This window comes from Otolemur garnettii, unplaced genomic scaffold, assembly GCF_000181295.1.
Source record: "Otolemur garnettii isolate 467f Iridium unplaced genomic scaffold, OtoGar3 scaffold00100, whole genome shotgun sequence".
In the NCBI taxonomy this organism is placed as follows: Eukaryota; Metazoa; Chordata; class Mammalia; order Primates; family Galagidae; genus Otolemur; species Otolemur garnettii.
The window spans coordinates 7,290,687-7,309,846 of record NW_003852495.1 but is presented as its reverse complement, the minus strand read 5'-3'; the positions used below and the strand labels follow the sequence as shown (position 1 = coordinate 7,309,846).

Below are 19,160 nucleotides of genomic sequence, written 5' to 3'. Positions count from 1 at the left end.
GGCTATTTTTTGGTTGCAGCCGTCATTGTTGTTTGGCGGGTCCGGGCTGGGGATTCGAACCCGCCACCTTAGGTGTACGTGGCTGGTGCCTTAGCCGGTTGAGCTATAGGCGCCGAGCCGGGCAGTTTTCTTTAATAAATCCCCCAAACTCCACTCCCTAGGTTGTCCAGGTGTCCCTGAGGGGTAGGGCACAGTCTGGAGCCCACCTTACTTTCTCTCTCCACTGGTTGCTTGCCTCAGAGCTGGACCTGGACAGTGGGAAGGGACATAGAGCATAATAACTAATTGATACGTATATTTATTCAACAAATAATTCTGAGCACCACTATTTGTCTTGCCCTGTTTTAGGCACTGGGGAGATAGTGGATGGAACAACAATTCCTTTATTCATAGAGCTGATATTCTTTTATTTATTTATTTATTTTTAGAGACGGGGTCTCACTATGTTGCCCAGGCTGGGGTGCAGTGGCTATTCACAGGCACCATCCCACTACTGATCAGCATGGGAGCTTTGACCTGCTCCATTTCCGACCTGGGCTGGTTCACTCCTCCTTAGGCAACCTGGCGGGTCTCCACTCCTGGGAGGTCATATTGATGCTGAACTTAGTGGGGACACCCAATCAGCATGGCGCATTACAGCCCAGAACTCCTGGACTCAAGCAATCGTCCTGTCTAAGCCTCCTGAGTAGCTGGAACTGTAAGTGCGCACCACTGCGTCCTGTCATAGAGCTGATCATCTAACGGATGGAGACAGACAATAAACCAAGTAACTAAATAGAAATATAATATGGCAACAGACTATATAATAAGTGTTTGGAAGAAAAATGAAGTATTTAAAGTGATGGAGAATTACAGGAACTGTTATTTTAGCTGGGGTTCTCTCTGAGGAGGTGACACTCAGTCAGAGACCCAGATGAAGTGAGGGATGGAGCTTTGTCAGTATCTGCAGGAGGAGTACTCTAGGCAGAGGAAACAGCAAGTGCAAAGGTCCTGTGGCTGAAGCTGGACTAGAATGTTCCAAGAACAGGAAGGAAGCCCATGTGGCTGAAGCAAAGTTAGCCAAGGGAAGAAAAGAGACGAGACTAGAAATGTGATGGGGGTTGAGGAGGATGGAATAGGGCCTGAGAGCTTTGCATTTTATTCCAATTGTGAAATAAGCCATTGGAGATTTTGAGCCAGAGTGGTTTGATTGTGACATTTCTTTTTATTTTTTTATTTTTTTATTTTTTTTTTGAGACAGAGCCTCAAGCTGTCCCCCTGGGCAGAGTGCGGTGGCATTACAGCTCACAGCAACCTCCAACTCCTGGGCTCAAGCGAGTCTCCTGCCTCCGCCTTCCAAGTAGCTGGGACCACAGGCGCCCGCCACAACGCCCGGCTATTTTTTGGTTGCAGCCATCATTGTTGTTTGGCGGGTCCGGGCTGGGGATTCGAACCCGCCACCTTAGGTGTATGTGGCTGGCGCCTTAGCCGCCCGAGCCACAGGCGCCGAGCCTTTTTTTTTTTTTTTTTGAGACAGAGTCTCAAGCTGCTGCCGTGGGTAGAGTGCCATGGTGTCACAGCTCACAGCAACCTCAAACTCTTGGGCTTAAGCGATCCTCTTGCCTCAGCCTCCCAAGTAGAGGCACCTGCCACATCACCCAGCTATTTTTTGTTTATAATTGTCATTGTTGTTTGGCGGCCCCAGGCTGGATTCCAACCCACCAGCTCCAGTGTATGTGGCTACAGGCACCAAGCCGATTATGACATGTTTTAGAAAGGCTGCTCTGGCCTCATGGGAAGAACAGACTTGGGAGGGGGGGCAGGACCCCAATCACCAGGGTGCAGGCTGTGGAGGGGAGAAGGGTGAGTGGATCCCAGATTTATGTAAATAGAGAGGCAACAAGACTTGCTCATGGGCTTGGGTGTGTGTATGTGTGTGTGAAAAAGAAGAGAGACAGGGATGATTGATTGCACCCAGAACAAAATCCATTTGCTTTATAATGGCCTACAAGGCTCTACACGATTTGGTTCTTGCTCTCTCTCCAACCTTGTCTCCTCCCTGCCTCCCTCTGCTCCAATTACACCAGCTTTCTTGCTGATCTGTGAATAAACCAAGCTCGTTGCCACCCCAGGGCCTTTGCACTTGATCATTCCTGTGCCTGGACATGCCCCCCTCATAGTGCTTGCTGGCAACTTCCCAGGTCTCAGCTAAAATGTCACCTCCTCAGAGAAGCCAGTCCTTCAAATCAACCTATTTTATTTTCTTTGTAGCATTAATCACTTTCTGAAATGATCTTATTTGTTTTCTTGTTTATGATCTTTATTAGAATGTCCACTCCTTGAGAGCAGCAACTTTGTTTTTGTCGTTGCTGTATTCCCAGGGCCTAGAAGAGTGCCCTGAACACAGCAGGCACTCAATAATTGAACAAAGGCACTGAGGAACTCCCGTACTTGTTCACATCCTGGCCAACGCAGAAGAAACATCCAGGCAAACAGGCCTAGACACGAATATGCGACAGGCCCTGGAGTCGTCCACATATACCCTGGGGAGACCCGGAAGTTGGGGACCACCTGCTCCCGCACCCACGGTCCCTGGAGTATGGAGAGAGTCAGAGCTGGGAATGGAGCACTCCCAGGGAGGGGGAAAAGATGCTCTTGGGGGAGCCCAGCCCTGCCCTGTATCCCCAGCAGCCAATGGGCTTGCTGTCCTCCCGACGCCCCCTGGGACGTGTAGTCCGGGCAGGGGCGCCCCCGGGCGCCGCCGTGCGCCCCTAGACTCCACGTCCCATAGTGCGCCGGGAGGCGCGGGGATTGGCTGAGCCCCGCCCCCGGCCCGCCCCGCTCCGCTCGCGCCGCAGCCCCAAGAATGAATGAAATCGTAGCGCGCTGGGCGGCAGAGCGGGCGGCGCAGGCCGGGCTGGGCCCGCGCGCGGCGGCAGCGGCGCCCCGGGCCGGAGGCGGCCCAGCCGAGCGGGCCATGGCTACCGCCATTCAGAACCCGCTCAAGTCGTGAGTGTCCCCGCTGTCCCCGCCCCCCTTCCAAAACCGTAGGAGCCCTTCCCCCGCCCTCTCTGGGGCTAAGAAGGGGGACACAGCGCGTGGACCTTAGTTGAATGGGGCCCCCCAACGTGGTCGCCCGACCCTGGGACCCACCACCTCCCATAGCCCCCCTGGGGTTAAGGGGCGGGAGCATCTCCAGGGTCGCGGGGGCGCCTCTTCTTTGTCGCTGTTAGTGAAGGAATGTGGCGCGGGCTGGGGGGGTTGCGGAGGCCGTTTCCCCACCCAGAGTGGGGGTAGGGGCTTCCCTCTCCTTTTCCTCCATTTCTCCTCTCCAGTGTCTCTGGGGGTGCCGGGCATACCCGGGCAGGGGCTGGAAGCTCAAACACCTAAGTCTGGACCCTGTTCCCCAGGGTTTCCATCATCCTATTTCCCCTGGTCAAAGCACCTTTTTCTTTTCTCCACTGTCTCGGGGGACCCCGGTCCTCGCGGCCGCAGGGTGGGAGCAGAGACATCAGGGGTTCTTGGTTTAGTCTCGGCTGCTTCCCCTTTTTTCACCCTGGATCTTTAGAAACTAGAAGCCCGACACCATGGTCAGCTTAGCCCGTGGTACCTCTCCCTCTCCCCGCCCATACACATCCAACAAGAGCATCTCTTATCCCTCTGGGGACCGGATGCCTCAAGAGGGGGTCCTGGGAGCGCCCTCCGTCTCCGGGGATTCCCTCCCTTTCTCCCTGTCCGCGTCCTTCCTCCCAGCGTTAGCTTTTTCTTGGGCCCGGTGGCTGGGAACTCGGACACCTGGATCGAAGCCTAGAACCTCCCATCCCTCCCTTCCCCTTGCCATCGCTCACTCTCTCCACCTCTGTCCTCTTTTTCTCCATCTCTCTCTTGCTCCTTCTTCGGGATCCCGGACTCCCGGGTCCCCGATCTCCCCACCCCCCTTTCCCAGGCATTGACAGCGGGCTCAGAGTGACAGGCGCTCGGCCGCTCCCGCCCTCCCTCTCTGGCAGGCGAGCTCCGCACTCCCCTCCCCCTCTCCCCCGGCCTGGCGGAGGAGGAGGGCGAGCGCTAGCGGCGCCTCACAAAGGGGCCGGGGCGACCTCCCTCACCCTTCCCCTCCACCCCGCCCGCTCACTGCCTTGACCTTGAACATGGAGTGCTGGGGGGGGGGCGAGGGGATGGGGGAGCATCCCCCACCCAAGAGAAGAACTGTGCCTGGTGACTACACCAAAGGCCTGACATCGCTCCTGGCTACTGGTTTCTGGCGGGAGTGGGGTTGTCGGAGTGGGAGTCTAGAGAGGAGGATGGGGGGCAGGGACTTATGGGCGCCTGCCTACACGTGCAGCTATGCCTCAGGCAGAGTGGGTGGTGGTGGGGTGTGGGGTCCAGTTCCGTTTGAGATAGTGTGTGATGGTGACACCTTTTCTGCTTTCCTCTCACCCTAAGTTGGGCACATACACAGATGTCGCTCTTGTAAGAGACACCCTCAAACTGTCTGAGAACAGGGTTTTTGTGTAGACTGGGGGACCTACAGGCATCCAGGCCCCCACTCTGACCCTGGCTTAGAGCCCTTAGGGGAGCTATGATGCAGCCCTTACTGGGGACCTGGAGGCCAGAATGAACCTGCAGGGCGGGTGCCAGTGCCTCTCCTGTCCTTCCCTTTCCTGGGGATCTGTAGGGGTCAAGGGGGACTCATTCATTCCTGAAAGAATGTGAGTCAAATCCCCTTGGGAGGGGTCCTGCAGAGCTCACCTCCACAGCTGACTGCCTGTATTCAAACTCCAGCTTGAGGTGTTTTTTTTAAATAGAGTCTCAGTTTGTCCTCCTTGGTTCACAGCTCACAGCAACCTCAAACTCTTGGGCTTAAGCGATTCTCTTGCCTCAGCCTCCCAGGTAGCTGGGTTCACAGGTACCTGCCACAATGCCCAGCTATTTTTTGTTGCACTTGTCATTGTTGTTTCAGCTGGCTGGGGCCAGTTCGAACCTGCCAGCCTCGGTGTACATGGCTGGCACCCTACGCATTGAGCTATGGGCATTACCTCCATCTTGAGTTTTTGATTTCCTCACCTTTAAGGCTCAGTTTTACAAGCCATGAATGGGGGATTATAACACTTCTTGTTAGCTCATGGAGCTATCGGCTGTCATGAGACTTAAATAAGGTGATTTTAGTAAAGCATTTAGTACACAACCTGACCCTGAGCAAATGTAGTGATTATTATGAGTGGTATCAATATTGATTCATCAAAATCGATCTCTACTTGGGCCAGCTCCCACACAGGCCACTGGAGAGGTAAATAGGAGGATTGCTTGGGCCACAGAAGACTGGGAGTTCAAGTGTGTAGAACAGTGTGAGAGAGGGGTTTGTGAAGGTGACTAGGGGTGAGGAAACCTCTCCAAGTGTCAGCTTGAGTCTCTGGGAAGAAATCCTGCTGGGATGGGCTTCTGGGGGGAAACACTCAGCATGTCTACACTTGGCCCCCTTAGACCAAATTGATGTGAGGGTCCTGGGTTGGGTCTGGTATAAGCCAGAGTGCTGAGGCTAGAGGTGTGGGGAGCAAGAGTGAGAGCCCATGCTGGGGGATCTGTGAGGGTGGTGGCAAGTGAGAGGAAGGTGGCAAACGCACACTCCAAGCTGAGCTGTGAGTCTGGGTGAGTGGTGGGGAAGCACTATTGGGGCTTGGAAGTCAGAGTGGGTGTGAGGGTGCCAGTTTCTCTCACTTAATCCACTTGTCACCACTCTATGCTATTTGTGGGGAGGGGTCAGGGACAGGTCAAGGCCTTGGCCTTACCCTGGTTTGGATGAGAGAGAGAGTTTGTGGAAGCCAGCTGAGACTTAGAGGGTTGTGTGTGTGTGTGTATAAGTGACTGTGAGTATGGGAGGCCTTGAGTGGGATATTCTCATGTTCGTGGCAAAAGAGGTGAAGGCTAGCTTGCCACTTCTGTCTGGTGGAGGGCCCCCTGGTGGACAAGGGCATGTGGGTGTGTTAATCCATACAAGTTACTCAAACCTCAGTGCTAACTCTGAAGGGGGAATGGAGGATGTGTGCACACTCGCGCAGAGACTGAGTGAGTGTGTGACTCAGTGGGTCAGCTTACTCTCTCGGGACCCCTTAGGGTGTAGTTAGTGTAAGTGACAGCAGGAGAAAGAAGGAGCTAAGGCCCCTGGAGGATGGAATCCTTCCCTCAGTTCCACCTTTAAACAGTCAGGGGCTGTGGGCATGACAGGTCTTCCCCCTGTGCCCCAGATTCCTTATGTGGAAAATGCAGATAATAGTATACCCCCCAGAGAGAACTGTGGCCAGCACATGGTGGGTGCTCAGCATGTTTATTCATTCAAAAAATATTTATTTGGAGACAGAGACTCACTCTGTTGCCCAGACTAGAATGCCGTAGAATCAGCCTAGCTCCCCACAACCTCAAATTCCTGGGTTCAAGTGATCCTCCTGCTTGAACCTCCCTAGTATTTGGGACTACAGGTGCCTGACACAGTGCCCAGCTTGTTGTTCTATTTTTAATGGAAGGTCTCGCTCTTGCTCAGGCTGATCTGGAACTTCTGAGCTCAGGGCAGCTTCCCCTCAGCTTCCTAGAGTGCTAGGATTACAGGCATGAGCCACCACTCCCAGCCTCAACAAGTATTTGTTGAACATCCACTAAGTGCAATCTTTCTTTCTTGAGTCTCACTTTGTCACCCTTGGTAGAGTGCCATGTCATAGTTCACAGCAATCTCCAACTCTTGGGCTCAGTGATTCTCTTACCTCAGCCGCCTGAGTAGCTGGGACTATAGGTGCCTGCCACAATGCCCAGCTATTTTTAGAGACAGGGCTCAGGCTGGTCTTGAACCTGTGAGCTCAGGACAATCCACCCTCCTCAGCCTCACAGAGTGCTAGGATTACAGGCATGATCCCTGTGCCTGGCCTCAGCATTATTCTATTTTTTTTTTTTTTTGTAGAGACAGTCTCATTTTATTGCCCTTGGTACAGTGCTGTGGCGTCACACTGCTCACAGCAACCTCCAACTCTTGGGCTTAGGCGATTCTCTTGCCTCAGCCTCCCAAGTAGCTGGGACTACAGGCACGCCACAATGCTTGGATATTTTTTTGTTGCAGTTCGGCCAGGGCCAGGTTTGAACCTGGCAATGCCCCACCCACTGAGCCACAGGCGCCACCCAGCATTATTCTTTCTAATAACGGTTAGCTATCACCATTTGACATCTTAGTACATATCAGATTCTTTGTGGAATAAACAAATTTACTGAGCTCTTACTGTATGCCAGGTACCTTTAAAAATGCTTTACCACCAGGAGAGGTGGGTTATACCTGTAATCCCAGCACTTAGGGAGGCCAAGGAGGGAGGATTATATGAGGTGAGGCATCGGGTACCAGAGTGGGCAACATACCAAGACCTGTCTCTACAAAAAAACAAATTAAAAAAAATTATCTGGGTATGGTGGTACACATCTGTAGTCCTAGCTACTAGGGAGGCTGAGGTGCCGGATTGCTTGATAAGCCCAGGAGTTGGAGGTTGCAGTGAGCTACACTCATGCCACCCTGGGCAACAGAGCACAACCTTGTCTCAAAATAAAACCAAACAGAAACAAAGCTTTACCCATATTTACTCATTTAATTTTCATACCAGTCCTAAGGGACATCATCCTTTTTTTTTTTTGGAGACAGTCTTAAGCTGTCGTCCTAGGTAGAGGGTTGTGGTATCAAAGCTCATAACAACCTCAAACTGGCGGGCTTAAGCAATGCTCTTCCCTCAGTCTCCCAAGTAGCTGGGACTACAGGCGCCAGCCACAACGCCCGGCTATTTTTTTGTTGTTGTTGTTGCAGTTGTCATTCACCCTCGGTGTATGTGGCCGGCGCCCTGCTGACTGAGCTATGGGCGCCGCCAACATCATCCTCTTTTTACAGATAAAAAAGCTGAGGCCCAGAAACGTTAAGCCATTTGCCCAAGGTCACAGGACCAACAAGTGGCAGAGCTAGGATTTGAACCCAGGAGGGGTGGCTACAGCAGCTAACCAGCCCACGGTAGGAATTGGGCTGGGTGGGGTGATGTGAGAGTGGCTGGAAGCAGAGACAGCCCTGAGTGGGACAGGACAGGATTCTGGACCTAGGAAGGACTCAGGGGAGGGACAGTGTCTGCTCGCGGGCTTGTCGGCAAGAAGTCTATGTGTGCACCTGGAAGGTGTCTCCAAGTCTCGAGTGTTGAAGTGTGTGCGCGTGTAGCTGTGAGTCCATGTGAGGGGAGTGTGTGGGAGGCTGTGAGTATGCGTGGGTGTGTGCGAGTCCAGGTGTGCGTGCCTGCACGTGAGAGCAGGCTGTGTGTATGAGTGAGCCGGGGTGAGTGGCTGTGTGCGATCCCGGACCCCGCCTCTGCACCCTCCCTTCCGCGAGGAGCCCCCGGGCCCCCGGCTGAGGACTACCACTCCCGGCATGACCCGGGCGAGCCCGCCCTGCCTCCGCGATTGGCTGTGGCCCGCGAGCTCCCGCCCCCCGGGAATGAATGGATGGGCGGCCTCAGTGCCCGCCCGACCGCTGGGAGGACCGACCCGGCGGGGACCTGCTGGGGGCAGGACCCGGGGAGCAAGATGGCCACAGTCATCCCCGGCCCCCTGAGGTGGAGCGGGCCGGCGGGAGGCGGGGAAGGGCGCGCGGGCGGGTCAGCGCTGCCATGTGTGTATGTGTGGCGGCTGGGGGTGGGGCCGATGGGGTGTCTGGGGGGCTGTCACCGTGTGCAGGGCTGCGCGGGGGTGCGAGAGTGTGTGACTATGGGTCTTGGGCAAGAATGGTGTCCGGCGCGCCATTCCTGGAGGGGTGGGGTGTGTGTGGGGACTCCAGGTTCCTTTTGAGGGAAGGGGGTCATAGTCCCCGCTTCGAGACCCTCAGGTCTGGGAGAGGGTGAAATGGCCTGGGGATGCACGGGTCTTGGTAAACTCTAGTGAAGTCCACACTACCTTTGTCTTGGGATGTGGTGTGGGTGTGTGACTTATTTGTGTTCTGGTTTTTTATATGTTCGTGGATATGTGTATGATTTCTTTTATTCTACACCAGGTATCTTTGGATATTTGGGTCTGTGAGTGTGTGTTCATGTCCTCTGGAACTATGCATCGTTTGTTTGTGTTCTGTGTCTTTGGATATATAGGTATAGGTATGGGTGTATTTGTGTGTAAATTTTTGTGTGAATATGGTTGGATTTGACTGTTTCTGTGTTTTAGGGTGTATACCTGTGTGTTTGGATGTGTGATATTTTGGATAATGCTTTCTATGTTTACTTTTGTTATTGTGTATGTACCTGTGTGAATCTGTGTGATTTCTTTGTACTGTGTGTCTGGACATTATATATGTGATTTGTTTGTGTTGTGTCTTAGGATACGTGTGTAAGTGCATACATATTTGTTTCTATAGTTTTGTTTTCGTTCCTGTCTTTTGACATTTGTGTATCTGAAAGTCTTTGGATGCATGAGTGTATGTGTGGTGTGATGTTTCCATGTTGTGTGTCTTTGTATGGGTCTGATTTGTTTTTGTTGTGTGTCTTTGGATATGTGATGCATAGATATTTGCGCGATAGTTTTACACTACGTACCCTGGGATATTTGTATTTTCCAGTAGATATTTATATGCGCACGTGTTTGAGATTTGTCTACTTCTCCTTTGTGAGTACTGGGATATGTCTCTCTTTGTGTGTGAATCCCGAGTGACTGTGTGATTTGTGTCTGGATGGGTTCTTGTGTGGATGGGTTCTGGTGTGTTTTTGTCTGTTTCTATGTCGTGTGTATCTATCTACTCATTAGTTCAAGGCCTGCCTGAGTGCCAGGTTGGGGCCCCTTGGCCCTGTCTCCTCCCCCTACCCTGGGTCCGGGAGCGGGAGGAGGGGAGAGGTGAAGTTGGAGGGGTCGGCCCGCCCATCCCGGGCCGGGGCGGGGTACCGGGCTACCTGGCGCGCCCGCCCTTGCTGACAGCCACCGCCTGCTCACCGCCCCTGGTAGCCTAGGCGAGGACTTCTACCGCGAGGCCATCGAGCACTGCCGCAGCTACAACGCGCGCCTGTGCGCTGAGCGCAGCCTGCGCCTGCCCTTCCTCGACTCGCAGACCGGTGTAGCCCAGAACAACTGCTACATCTGGATGGAGAAAACCCACCGCGGGCCAGGTAGGACGGGAGGGCGGGGGAGGGGCGGGGCCGGCCACAGCGTCCCGGTAGCATCCTTACCACCCTGCTCTACTCGCCCCAGGTTTGGCTCCGGGACAGATTTACACGTACCCCGCCCGCTGTTGGAGGAAGAAACGGAGACTCAACATTCTGGAGGACCCTAGACTCCGGCCCTGCGAGTACAAGATCGGTGGGTAGAGCCGCTGTGGTCCCATCAATGCCCCAGCGCACACTGAGAAGTCTGTCTGAGCCTGGCCTTTATCTTCCAGCTAGTGACTGAATGGCTGGCTGTGTGTCTGCCCATGTGTGTCTTGGGTGTATCCCAGAGATTCTACAGTTTTCTCCCAGTCACTGAGATTTATCCCTCCTACACTGGCCCAGGTGTTTTGAAGGGCATGGTGTTATCTGTTAGGTGTGTCTAGGTGTAAGGAGCCTTTAGCTGTGTCTTCTCCCCTGTGAGCTGGGATGTTTCAGAGTCTGCCTGAATTTTCTTCTGTGGATGCCTCAGGATGTCCAATTCTTTATCTCCTTGTGTGTGTCTGGATGTGTCAGAGTGTCTGGTTGGGCCCCTTTCCATTCCTAACTGAATGTATCAGTGTGTCTGTCTGTGTCTCTCCCCAGGTGTTTCCAGGTATCTTAGAAGGTTTATCTCTTCTTGTGTGTGTCTGGTCTGTCAGAGCATCCAGCTCCTCCCAAGTGTGTCTGGGTATATAGGGCTGTCTCTTCCCGTAAGTGCCCAGATACTTCGGAGTATCTGGGAGAATCTCTCCTGAATAGTGTCTGGTGTAGCAGGTGTATTTCTGTACATGCATGCAGGTCCATCAGAGTCTGGGCTTAATGCTTCTTTTTTTTTTGAGACGGAGTCTCAAGCTATCCCCCTGGGTAGAGTGCTGTGGCATCACGCTCACAGCAACCTCCAACTCCTGGGCTCAAGCGAGTCTCTTACCTCAGCCTCCCAAGTAGCTGGGACTACAGGCGCCCGCCACAACGCCTGGCCATTTTTTGGTTGCAGCCATCATTGTTGTTTGGCGGGCCCGGGCTGGGGATTCGAACCCGCCACCTTAGGTGTATGTGGCTGGCGCCTTAGCCGCTTGAGCCACAGGCGCCGAGCCAATGCTTCTGAAATGTGCCCAGGAATATAGTGGTCACTGGCTGTTTCTCTTCCCCTGTCCAGGTATATCCGAGGGTCTGTATAGATCCAGGAGTATTGGAGTGCCCACCTGTCCCTGAGTCTCTTCCTGTGTGTGTCCCCAGAGGGACTGTCTGTAACTCCTTGGTGTGTGCCTGGGTCCATCCATCTGAGTGATTTTCCTCGAGTGTCTCTATCTCTTCCATGTCCAGATGTATCCCTCTGGCTGTGTCCTCCCCATTCTAGGTATTTTTGTGGTTTAATTGTCTCTTCCTGAGTATCTCTGGGTGTATCCAGGTCTGGATATGTCTCCCACTTATGTCCCAGTATATCCAAGCATCTGGCTATATCTCTTGAGTGTCTAGGTATATCTGCGAGACTGGTTGTGTCTCTTCCTTTGTGTGTGTGGCTGTCTCAGATGGTGTGACTGTATCTCTTCTGTGTATATTCACGTGTGTCCTGCTGGAGTGTCTGTATCTATCTTTATTTGGGTGTACCTGAGGGGCTCCCACATGTGGACTGCGGTATATATGAGGGTTTGGCAGTGTCTTCTCTGTACAGGTTTGGGTGTATCTGGTGGTCTGTGTCTTTTTCTGAAGATTTCCTGGGTGTACCCACAGTTCTGGCTGTGTTTCCTCCTGGTGTATCTGAGTGGATGTGAGGGTGTGGCTGTATCTTCCCTAGGGTCTGGGCATTCTTCCCAGTGTGTGTGGCTGATGGAGTGTGGGAAAGCCTCTTCCCTCCCACAATAAGCATGGTCCCCCAACATGGGCAGTTTGAGGAGTCCTTCAGGGACAACTTCCCCACTTGAACCCCCTATGGCCCTGTCCCCAGACTGTGAGGCACCCTTGAAGAAAGAGGGTGGCCTCCCGGAAGGGCCCGTCCTCGAGGCTCTACTGTGTGCTGAGACAGGGGAGAAGAAGATTGAGCTGAAGGAGGAGGAGACCATTATGGACTGTCAGGTAGGCCCACCCCCCGAGGGACCCCTGCTGTGAGTGTCCTCTCACCCCGTCTATTGCCTGGCTCATCCTGTGCCTGCTCTGAACTCTCCCCTGGTTCCCTGGGACCTTCAGGTGTCCCAAGTCTCCATCCTCCCAGACTTCATTTGGAAAAACTCCTGATTTACCCTCCCATCCCCAATCTCCAGTTCTGTCCAGGGCCCCTCAAAAGCAGATCAGTGCCCCCATTCTTAACCTGTCTCCCTCTCCTGGTGCCCAGAAACAGCAGTTGCTGGAGTTTCCACATGATCTTGAGGTGGAAGATTTGGAGGATGACATTCCTAGGAGGAAGAACAGGGCCAAAGGAAAGGTATCACCCTCAATCTTCTCCTCCCCTTTCTTCCCTCAATGACAGATCCCATTTATTGAGTGTGCTCAATGGGCAGCCCCTGCCACAAGTCTGAAGTCTGACCTCATTTAATCTGCAAAGGGATGGAGGAATTTCTTTTCTTTTCTTTTCTTTTCCTTTTTCTTTTCTTTCTTTCTTTTTTTTTTTTTTTTGTAGAAACAGGGTCTCAGTCTATGACCTAAGCTGTAGTGGTGCAATCATAGCTCACTGTCACCTTGAATTCTTGGCCTTGAGCATCTTTTTGCCTCAGCCTCCTGAGTAGCTATGACTATAGGCAGGCACCATCACACCCTGCTAATTTTTAAATATTTTTTGTAGAGATGGGGTCTTGCTGTGTTGTCCAGGTTGGTCTTAAACTCCTGGACTCAAGAGATCCTCCTATCTTAGCCTTACAAAGCACTGGGAGTACAGGCATGAGCCACTGTGCCTAGCAAATGAATAGGAGATTGCATACCCATTTTACAGATGAGAAAACTGAGGTTTAATACCTATTAAGCCATTTACAAAACAGATTACACAGTGGATTAGAACTATCTTTATATGTGTACCACAGGTGAGGAAACTGAACTCCAGAGAAGCTCAAGGCCCTAAAGCTAGGAAGTTGGCACAGTTGCTATTTGTCTTTCAAACCCAAATGATGAACACTGGTTTCCTCATTTTCTTGGCCCCTAACTCCTGATTCTTACCCCAGGCATATGGCATCGGAGGTCTCCGGAAACGCCAGGACACCGCTTCCCTGGAGGACCGAGACAAGCCGTATGTCTGTGATAGTGAGTCCTTCTGAAGAGGGGGAAAGAGAGAGTGGTGGCCCAGAGACCTCTTCCCTCATGGCCTTTTCCTCCTGTTCTGGACCTGGGTGGGGGCTGCTCAGGTCTCTGGCACAGAGGGGGAAAGTGTGTTCCTGGAGGCCAGAGAGGAGGTGGCATGGACTGGGAGGGGCTGACCAGCCCTCCCCACTCACTTGCTTGCTCTCCAGTCTGTGGGAAACGGTATAAGAACCGGCCGGGGCTCAGCTACCACTACACCCACACCCACCTGGCAGAGGAGGAGGGGGAGGAGAACGCCGAACGCCACGCCCTGCCCTTCCACCGGAAAAACAACCATAAACGTGAGCAGGCGGCCAGGTGGGGGGTGGTGAGAGGCTCTAGGAGTGGGGCCCAAGAAGCCTGGTTGGGTGGGGGGCACATTAGACATTTCTGGAAAATCTCCAGCTCAGCGGTTCCCTCCCCCCACCGACCATGGGGATGCTGGCTCTGGGGTTGCCATGGCAACCAACCATCTCTCCTTCGCTCCTGGCCGGGCGTAATGTTTCTGGGTCTGATTTATTGTTTCAATTAGAGCTTGGGGAGGGGGTGATAGATGACTCCCCTCCTGCCCTGCCTCCCCTTCTCCCTTCTCCGCTAAGCTCTGGCTGAGGGGCAGGGCCTGTGGCCTGGGAGCCTTTGGTGTCTGCCTATGCCAATCCCATGCCAATCCTGACAGCTGAAGGATGGGGGAGGGGTGGAGGGCTTGGGGGAGGCTCAGCCAGTGGAGAAGCTGCCTTCCCAACCCATCTCCTGGAGGGAGAGGGTGAGTCTTCTCATCCCATGCCCACTATGCACCCAGGCAACTCTGCTCACAATTTTTCTTCTGAGTGTCTGTTTCCATACCAGAGCTTGGCTAGTGGAATTATGAATTTTTATCAAGTCAGGCTTAGTTACAGGAGGCTGTCTGGTAGATGTGTATATATGAGGGAGGCAGAGGGCCCTTCCTAAAGCTGTATTTACCAAGTTTTTACCCAATAAAGAGGACATGTCAGTTGTCTTAAACAGTTGGGGGTCCTGATGAGAATTAGTTGTAGCCCTCACCAACTCTCTTTTGCTCCTGGCCATAGTTTGGGGTAGCTATTCTCTCCCCACCTCCCCTCTGTCTGGGCCAAGGGGTCCACCCCTGGGGCTGAAGCTGGGGGCAGGGTGGAGCCTTGCCTATGGTGAGAGCCCCTTTCTCTGTCCCTCCACCCCTAGAGTTTTACAAAGAATTGGCCTGGGTCCCTGAGGCACAAAGGAAACACACAGGTAGGGACACCCTCTGCTCCCACTTCTGCAGCAACCTTTAACTGGGTGTCCCATCTACCCCTTTCCAACACCTGCCTGCTGTTTTCCAGCCAAGAAGGCACCTGACGGCACTGTCATCCCTAACGGCTACTGTGACTTCTGCTTGGGTGGCTCCAAGAAGACAGGGTGTCCTGAGGACCTCATCTCCTGTGCAGACTGTGGACGATCAGGTGACATACCTCCACCTGAGGTCTCTAGGGACTGGGATGGGGAGAATATCCAGGTGTGCGGACCTACAGGGTAGGGATGGAGGAGTGAGGACTGTGAGGGCCCAGAGCATCATGGGAGTACTATGGCTAAGCAGAGCCCATGGGGCTGCCTCAACTGCTGAGAATTGTGGGAAAGAGTAGGGCCAGTGAAGCTTTGGGGATAATGGGATGTGGCTGTCTTGGCACTGAGAACAGTGGCATGTGTTTATCATGGCATGGACAGTAGGGAGAGAGGTTGCCAAGGGATTGTGGGCCATGCACTGTGAGGTGTGAGTACTGAAGGTCGCCACCCAGGTGCTGTGGCTAACAGGATGGGCTCACCATAGGATGGTGGTTAATACAATGTGGTTCCCATGGCAAACTGTGGTAATAGACTGTGATTGCCTCAGCAGAGTGGGTAAGGATTTGTGGTTGCCATGGTATTGTGGGTAGTGAGATATAGTTGCCTCGGCAGTTTGGAATAAAAGAAGGTAGCTGTCAGGACATAGGTCAGTGGCTGTGGTGTCTCTGTGCCTGGCAGTGGAATGACTGATAGGTTGGCATTGTATAGTATCATTGCTAACAATTTGGTTGCTGGGGCATTGTGTGGAATAGGCTTTAGTTTCATGGGACCAAGGTGTGGGGATCTGTTGTGGAAGGTGGTTGCCATGGTATCATGGCTGGGAGAACATGGTTGCAGTGATACTGTGGGTGACAGAATCAGTAAGCCATTCTGCTGTGGGTGATGGCATGTGGCCGTCTCAGCGCAGTGGTTAACAGAATGGTTGCCACGGTGCTGTGGGTGGGTGAAAGTGGTTGCCACAGCACTATGGGTAATGGAACATGGTTGCCATGGCGTTCTGCAGAGCAGAGTGTGGTTGCCACGGTGGCTGGGTGGGGAGACTGTGGTGGCCATGGTCCCGCTGCTTGCTGGGCCCTATGGGGTGGGGCTCAGGCTGTGGAGGGCAGAGCTCACCTTGACTTATGAGCCAGTGGTGGGGCTGAGCCACATCTTCCCTAGGGGTCAGGACCTACCAGGGACACCATGACCCCCTAACCGCATCCCTGCCCCTTGGCCCCCAGGACACCCCTCGTGTTTACAGTTCACGGTGAACATGACTGCAGCTGTGCGGACCTACCGCTGGCAGTGCATTGAGTGCAAATCCTGCAGCCTGTGTGGCACCTCAGAGAACGACGTGAGTGCCCCATCACACCTCCAACTGTCCTCCCCATTCAGTACCTTCACCCTGGCCACTTGAGCCTCAATCTTCCCTCAGAGCCCCTCCCTGGGGAACACTAGTAACATGGATTATTATTACTGAGCCCTCCACACTTATTCTTTGTCTCTCTGAGTCCCCCCAGCCACCTTCTGAGGTGGGTGCTCTTATTCTCACTCCAGAGAAGGAACTAAGCTCAGAGAGGGAAAATGTCCTAAGGTCACCCAAATAGGGAAATCGAGGGGCTGGGATTTGAATCCATGTCCACTGCTTCCAGAGGTGCTCTCAGATTATCTTAGTATCATTTTTTGGTTTTTTTGAGATAGTCTCAAGCTGTCACCCTGGGTAGAGTGCTGTGGCATCACAGCTCACAGCAACCTCAAACTCTTGGGTTTAAGCGATTCTCTTGCCTCAACCTCCCAAGTAGCTGGGACTACAGGTGCCCGCCACAATGCCTGTCTATTTTTTGGTTGGAGTTGTCATTGTTGTTTGGCAGGCCCAGGCTGGATTTGAACCCGCCACCACTGGTGTATGTGGCTGGCACCCTAGCTGCTGAGCTACAGGCACCAAGCCATATCTTAGGATCATTTAAAGCCTCCCTCCTAGTCTTACAAAACCCAGACGCCACATTGCAAACTGATAGTCCTCAGAGGTGATTTTGTTTGGCCAAGCAGTGTCTCGCAAAGACTCCATGATGCAAATGAGAGCCCTCTTTCTCTTTTAGAAGGGACCTCCTCCCCCAGCCCCTTTGCCCTAGCCCCTGCCCCAGCCCCCCACCCCCGTTTCTGGTGCCCCGTGCCTCCAGGGTGCCAGCTGGGCGGGTCTCACCCCCCAGGACCAGCTGCTGTTTTGTGATGACTGCGATCGGGGTTACCACATGTACTGTCTGAGTCCCCCCATGGCGGAGCCCCCGGAAGGTGAGAGAAGAGGTGGGCACCATGTGGGGTGGATGGGTTGGCAAGCTGTCCCCCATTGGTGAAGGCCATGTCCTCTGGTGGGAAGGAGTTGGGGCAACCCTCTCTGGACCTGGGCCCAACTAACTCCATCCTCTGGCCACCACTGCAGGGAGCTGGAGTTGTCACCTCTGTCTTCGGCACCTGAAAGAAAAGGCCTCTGCCTATATCACCCTCACATAGGCCTGGCTCTGGCTCACCTGGACCTCTGGGGTGGTGCTTGCCTACCTGCCTCTCTGAGCTCCTCTACTCTCTGTGGGGGCCCCAATGTCCCACAGAAGGAAGGGGAAGGGAGAGGCCCAAGAGTGGGCTGGAGTTGTCATGCCCAGCCCCTGCCCTTTGTGCAAGTGGAATGTTTGCCCTGTGGGTTGGTGGCTCAGCAGGACCCCTCTCCCTCCCTCCCCATCCCTTGGCAAATGGGCACCAGGGGCTTCTGCTCCCCTCAAAGCCATACCCCGCCTCTGGGCGGGCATGGGGGGTGGTGGGTGCCAGCCAGGGGCATGGATGGAGCCTTTTTCTAAAGAAAAAGACAAAAAGTAAAAAAAAAAAAAAAAAAAAAAAGAAATTAATATATACAGAGTCTATAAGGCCTGGCTGGGCGGAGGGGCGCTGCTGAGAGCATCAGTGGGCACCAGTGTATGCCAGCCTCCTGCCTGGCGCCCCTACCCCCATTCCACCTCCCCACCCAAGGTGGCACCATCTCCCTGTGCCCAGGGTGGGTGGGCATGATATGGTGCCCCATTCTGGTGCCCACCGTGGATACTGCATGATGTGAACCATGGTTTTGAACTCTGTTCTCCCCATCGCCCCACCCACTGCCCACTGTGGTGGGTGGCGGTGGGGCGGGCCCCTGCCCAGCACCTGCTGGAATGAGAAGCACAGACTCTGCAATGGACTCCTTTCCTTCCTCCTCTGCCCCTCTTCCCTGCCCTGCCAGGCCCGGCTGCCCCTGCCACCCTCACTGGCCATTTTGGGGGTGTGAGGGGGCGTGGTTGTTTCTTGTGGTTGTGTGTGTTTGTTGTTCCGGGTTTTAAAAAAGGGAAATTGAGACTGCAAGTGGGGGAGGTGGTGGGTTGGGGGATCTCCCCCAATCCAGTAGCGCCTCCCCACCTCATCATCGAGTCTCCTTTATTGCCTGCCTCTGCTGTGAATTAACTTGTTCTGTGTATTAAACTGGGCCTGACCCTTCTGCCCACGACTACCTCGTTCTCTGGCCTGGTTTGGGGAGTCACCAAGAAGGGAGATGGGGCCTCACTGATTGAGCCGGCCCCTCCCTCTATCCACTCTCCCCAACTGCCTGTCTCCGGCTTTGTCCCAGCTTCTCCCAGCCTAGCTGGAAGAGAAGGGGGATGGGGTAGAGGGGCTCCCGCCCAGCCAGCTGTGGTTGCCCTGGCAACGGACTGCTGCAGCTGCAGTGGGAGCTGCGAGGGGGAGGTAGCTCCGGGCTGGGGGAAGGGCAGGGATGGGAAGAGGATGAGGGTGGCCCCTCCTGGGGCCACTGGGCTGGGAAATAGGGTGTCCAGAAGAAACACCCTGGCTGGGCTGGGCAACAGAGTGTCCGGAAGAAACAAGCAGCCTATCACCTGAGGCTCCCTGTCCTGGATATGGGGCAAAGAGTGGTGGGGACGGGTGAGAGGGAGATACTTAGACACCAGGCCACCAGGAGGGAGGCTGGGATTTGGGTGATGGGGGAAGAGGAGTGAGGGAGAACCAGGACATGGAGATCGGGAGAGAGATTATGAGAGTCACAAATTTATGGAGAGAATCAGAAAAAGAGCTGGAGGGAGAGAGATGAGGAGAGCAACAGGAATAATGGGGGAAGAGTCAGGAAAGAGCAAGAGAAAAGGAGATGGAAATTTAGTGGGAAAGAGGAAATAACAGTAATAAAAAATAGCTGACATGCTGGGGAGAGCCAGAGGAGGAGGAAGCACAGTGATCTGGAGAAAGGCAGATTTAGAGAGAACCAGGAGAGAGGCAGAGAGGGAGGAAACTAGGAGAGGGAGGAGAGTCAGGATCCAGGGACAAAGTCCCAGGACAAAAGACACAGCTGAGAGAGACGTGGATTTCAGGGGAGAGATGGACACATGAATTTAGGGGACCAACAGAACA

General features: G+C 53.8%; 1 protein-coding gene across 5 annotated transcripts; it reads left to right on the top strand.

The window, feature by feature from the left end:
• Nucleotides 1–2,832: 2,832 nt before the first annotated feature.
• DPF1 (double PHD fingers 1) lies at nt 2,833–18,249 on the top strand. 5 transcript variants are annotated; one of them, XM_003796136.2, is made up of 12 exons: nt 2,833–2,988; nt 9,969–10,124; nt 10,207–10,314; nt 12,088–12,215; nt 12,472–12,561; nt 13,292–13,370; nt 13,577–13,708; nt 14,604–14,654; nt 14,744–14,863; nt 15,965–16,077; nt 16,934–17,015; nt 17,164–18,249. In XM_003796136.2, the coding sequence occupies exons 2-12, from the start codon at nt 10,100–10,102 to the stop codon at nt 17,232–17,234; spliced, it is 999 nt and encodes a 332-aa protein (XP_003796184.1). In that variant the 5' UTR covers nt 2,833–2,988; nt 9,969–10,099; the 3' UTR covers nt 17,235–18,249. The 5 variants fall into 5 exon arrangements, with proteins under 5 accessions (XP_003796184.1, XP_003796183.1, XP_012664560.1 ...); XM_003796135.2 differs by lacking the exon at nt 2,833–2,988 and adding an exon at nt 8,466–8,594 and having other exon boundaries at nt 9,964–10,124; XM_012809106.1 differs by lacking the exon at nt 2,833–2,988 and adding an exon at nt 8,466–8,594 and having other exon boundaries at nt 9,964–10,124; nt 16,904–17,015.
• The last annotated feature ends 911 nt before the right edge of the window (nt 18,250–19,160 follow it).

What these genes read in the sequence shown, in the direction of transcription:
- DPF1 (XM_012809106.1), top strand. Translation starts at nt 8,485, where the DNA reads ATGGGCGGCCTCAGTGCCCGCCCGACCGCTGGGAGGACCGACCCGGCG. An exon ending in GAAAACCCACCGCGGGCCAG is followed by an intron (nt 10,125 to 10,206) that starts GTAGGACGGGAG and finishes TACTCGCCCCAG; the next exon opens with GTTTGGCTCCGGGACAGATT. An exon ending in CCGGAAAAACAACCATAAAC is followed by an intron (nt 13,709 to 14,603) that starts GTGAGCAGGCGG and finishes CTCCACCCCTAG; the next exon opens with AGTTTTACAAAGAATTGGCC.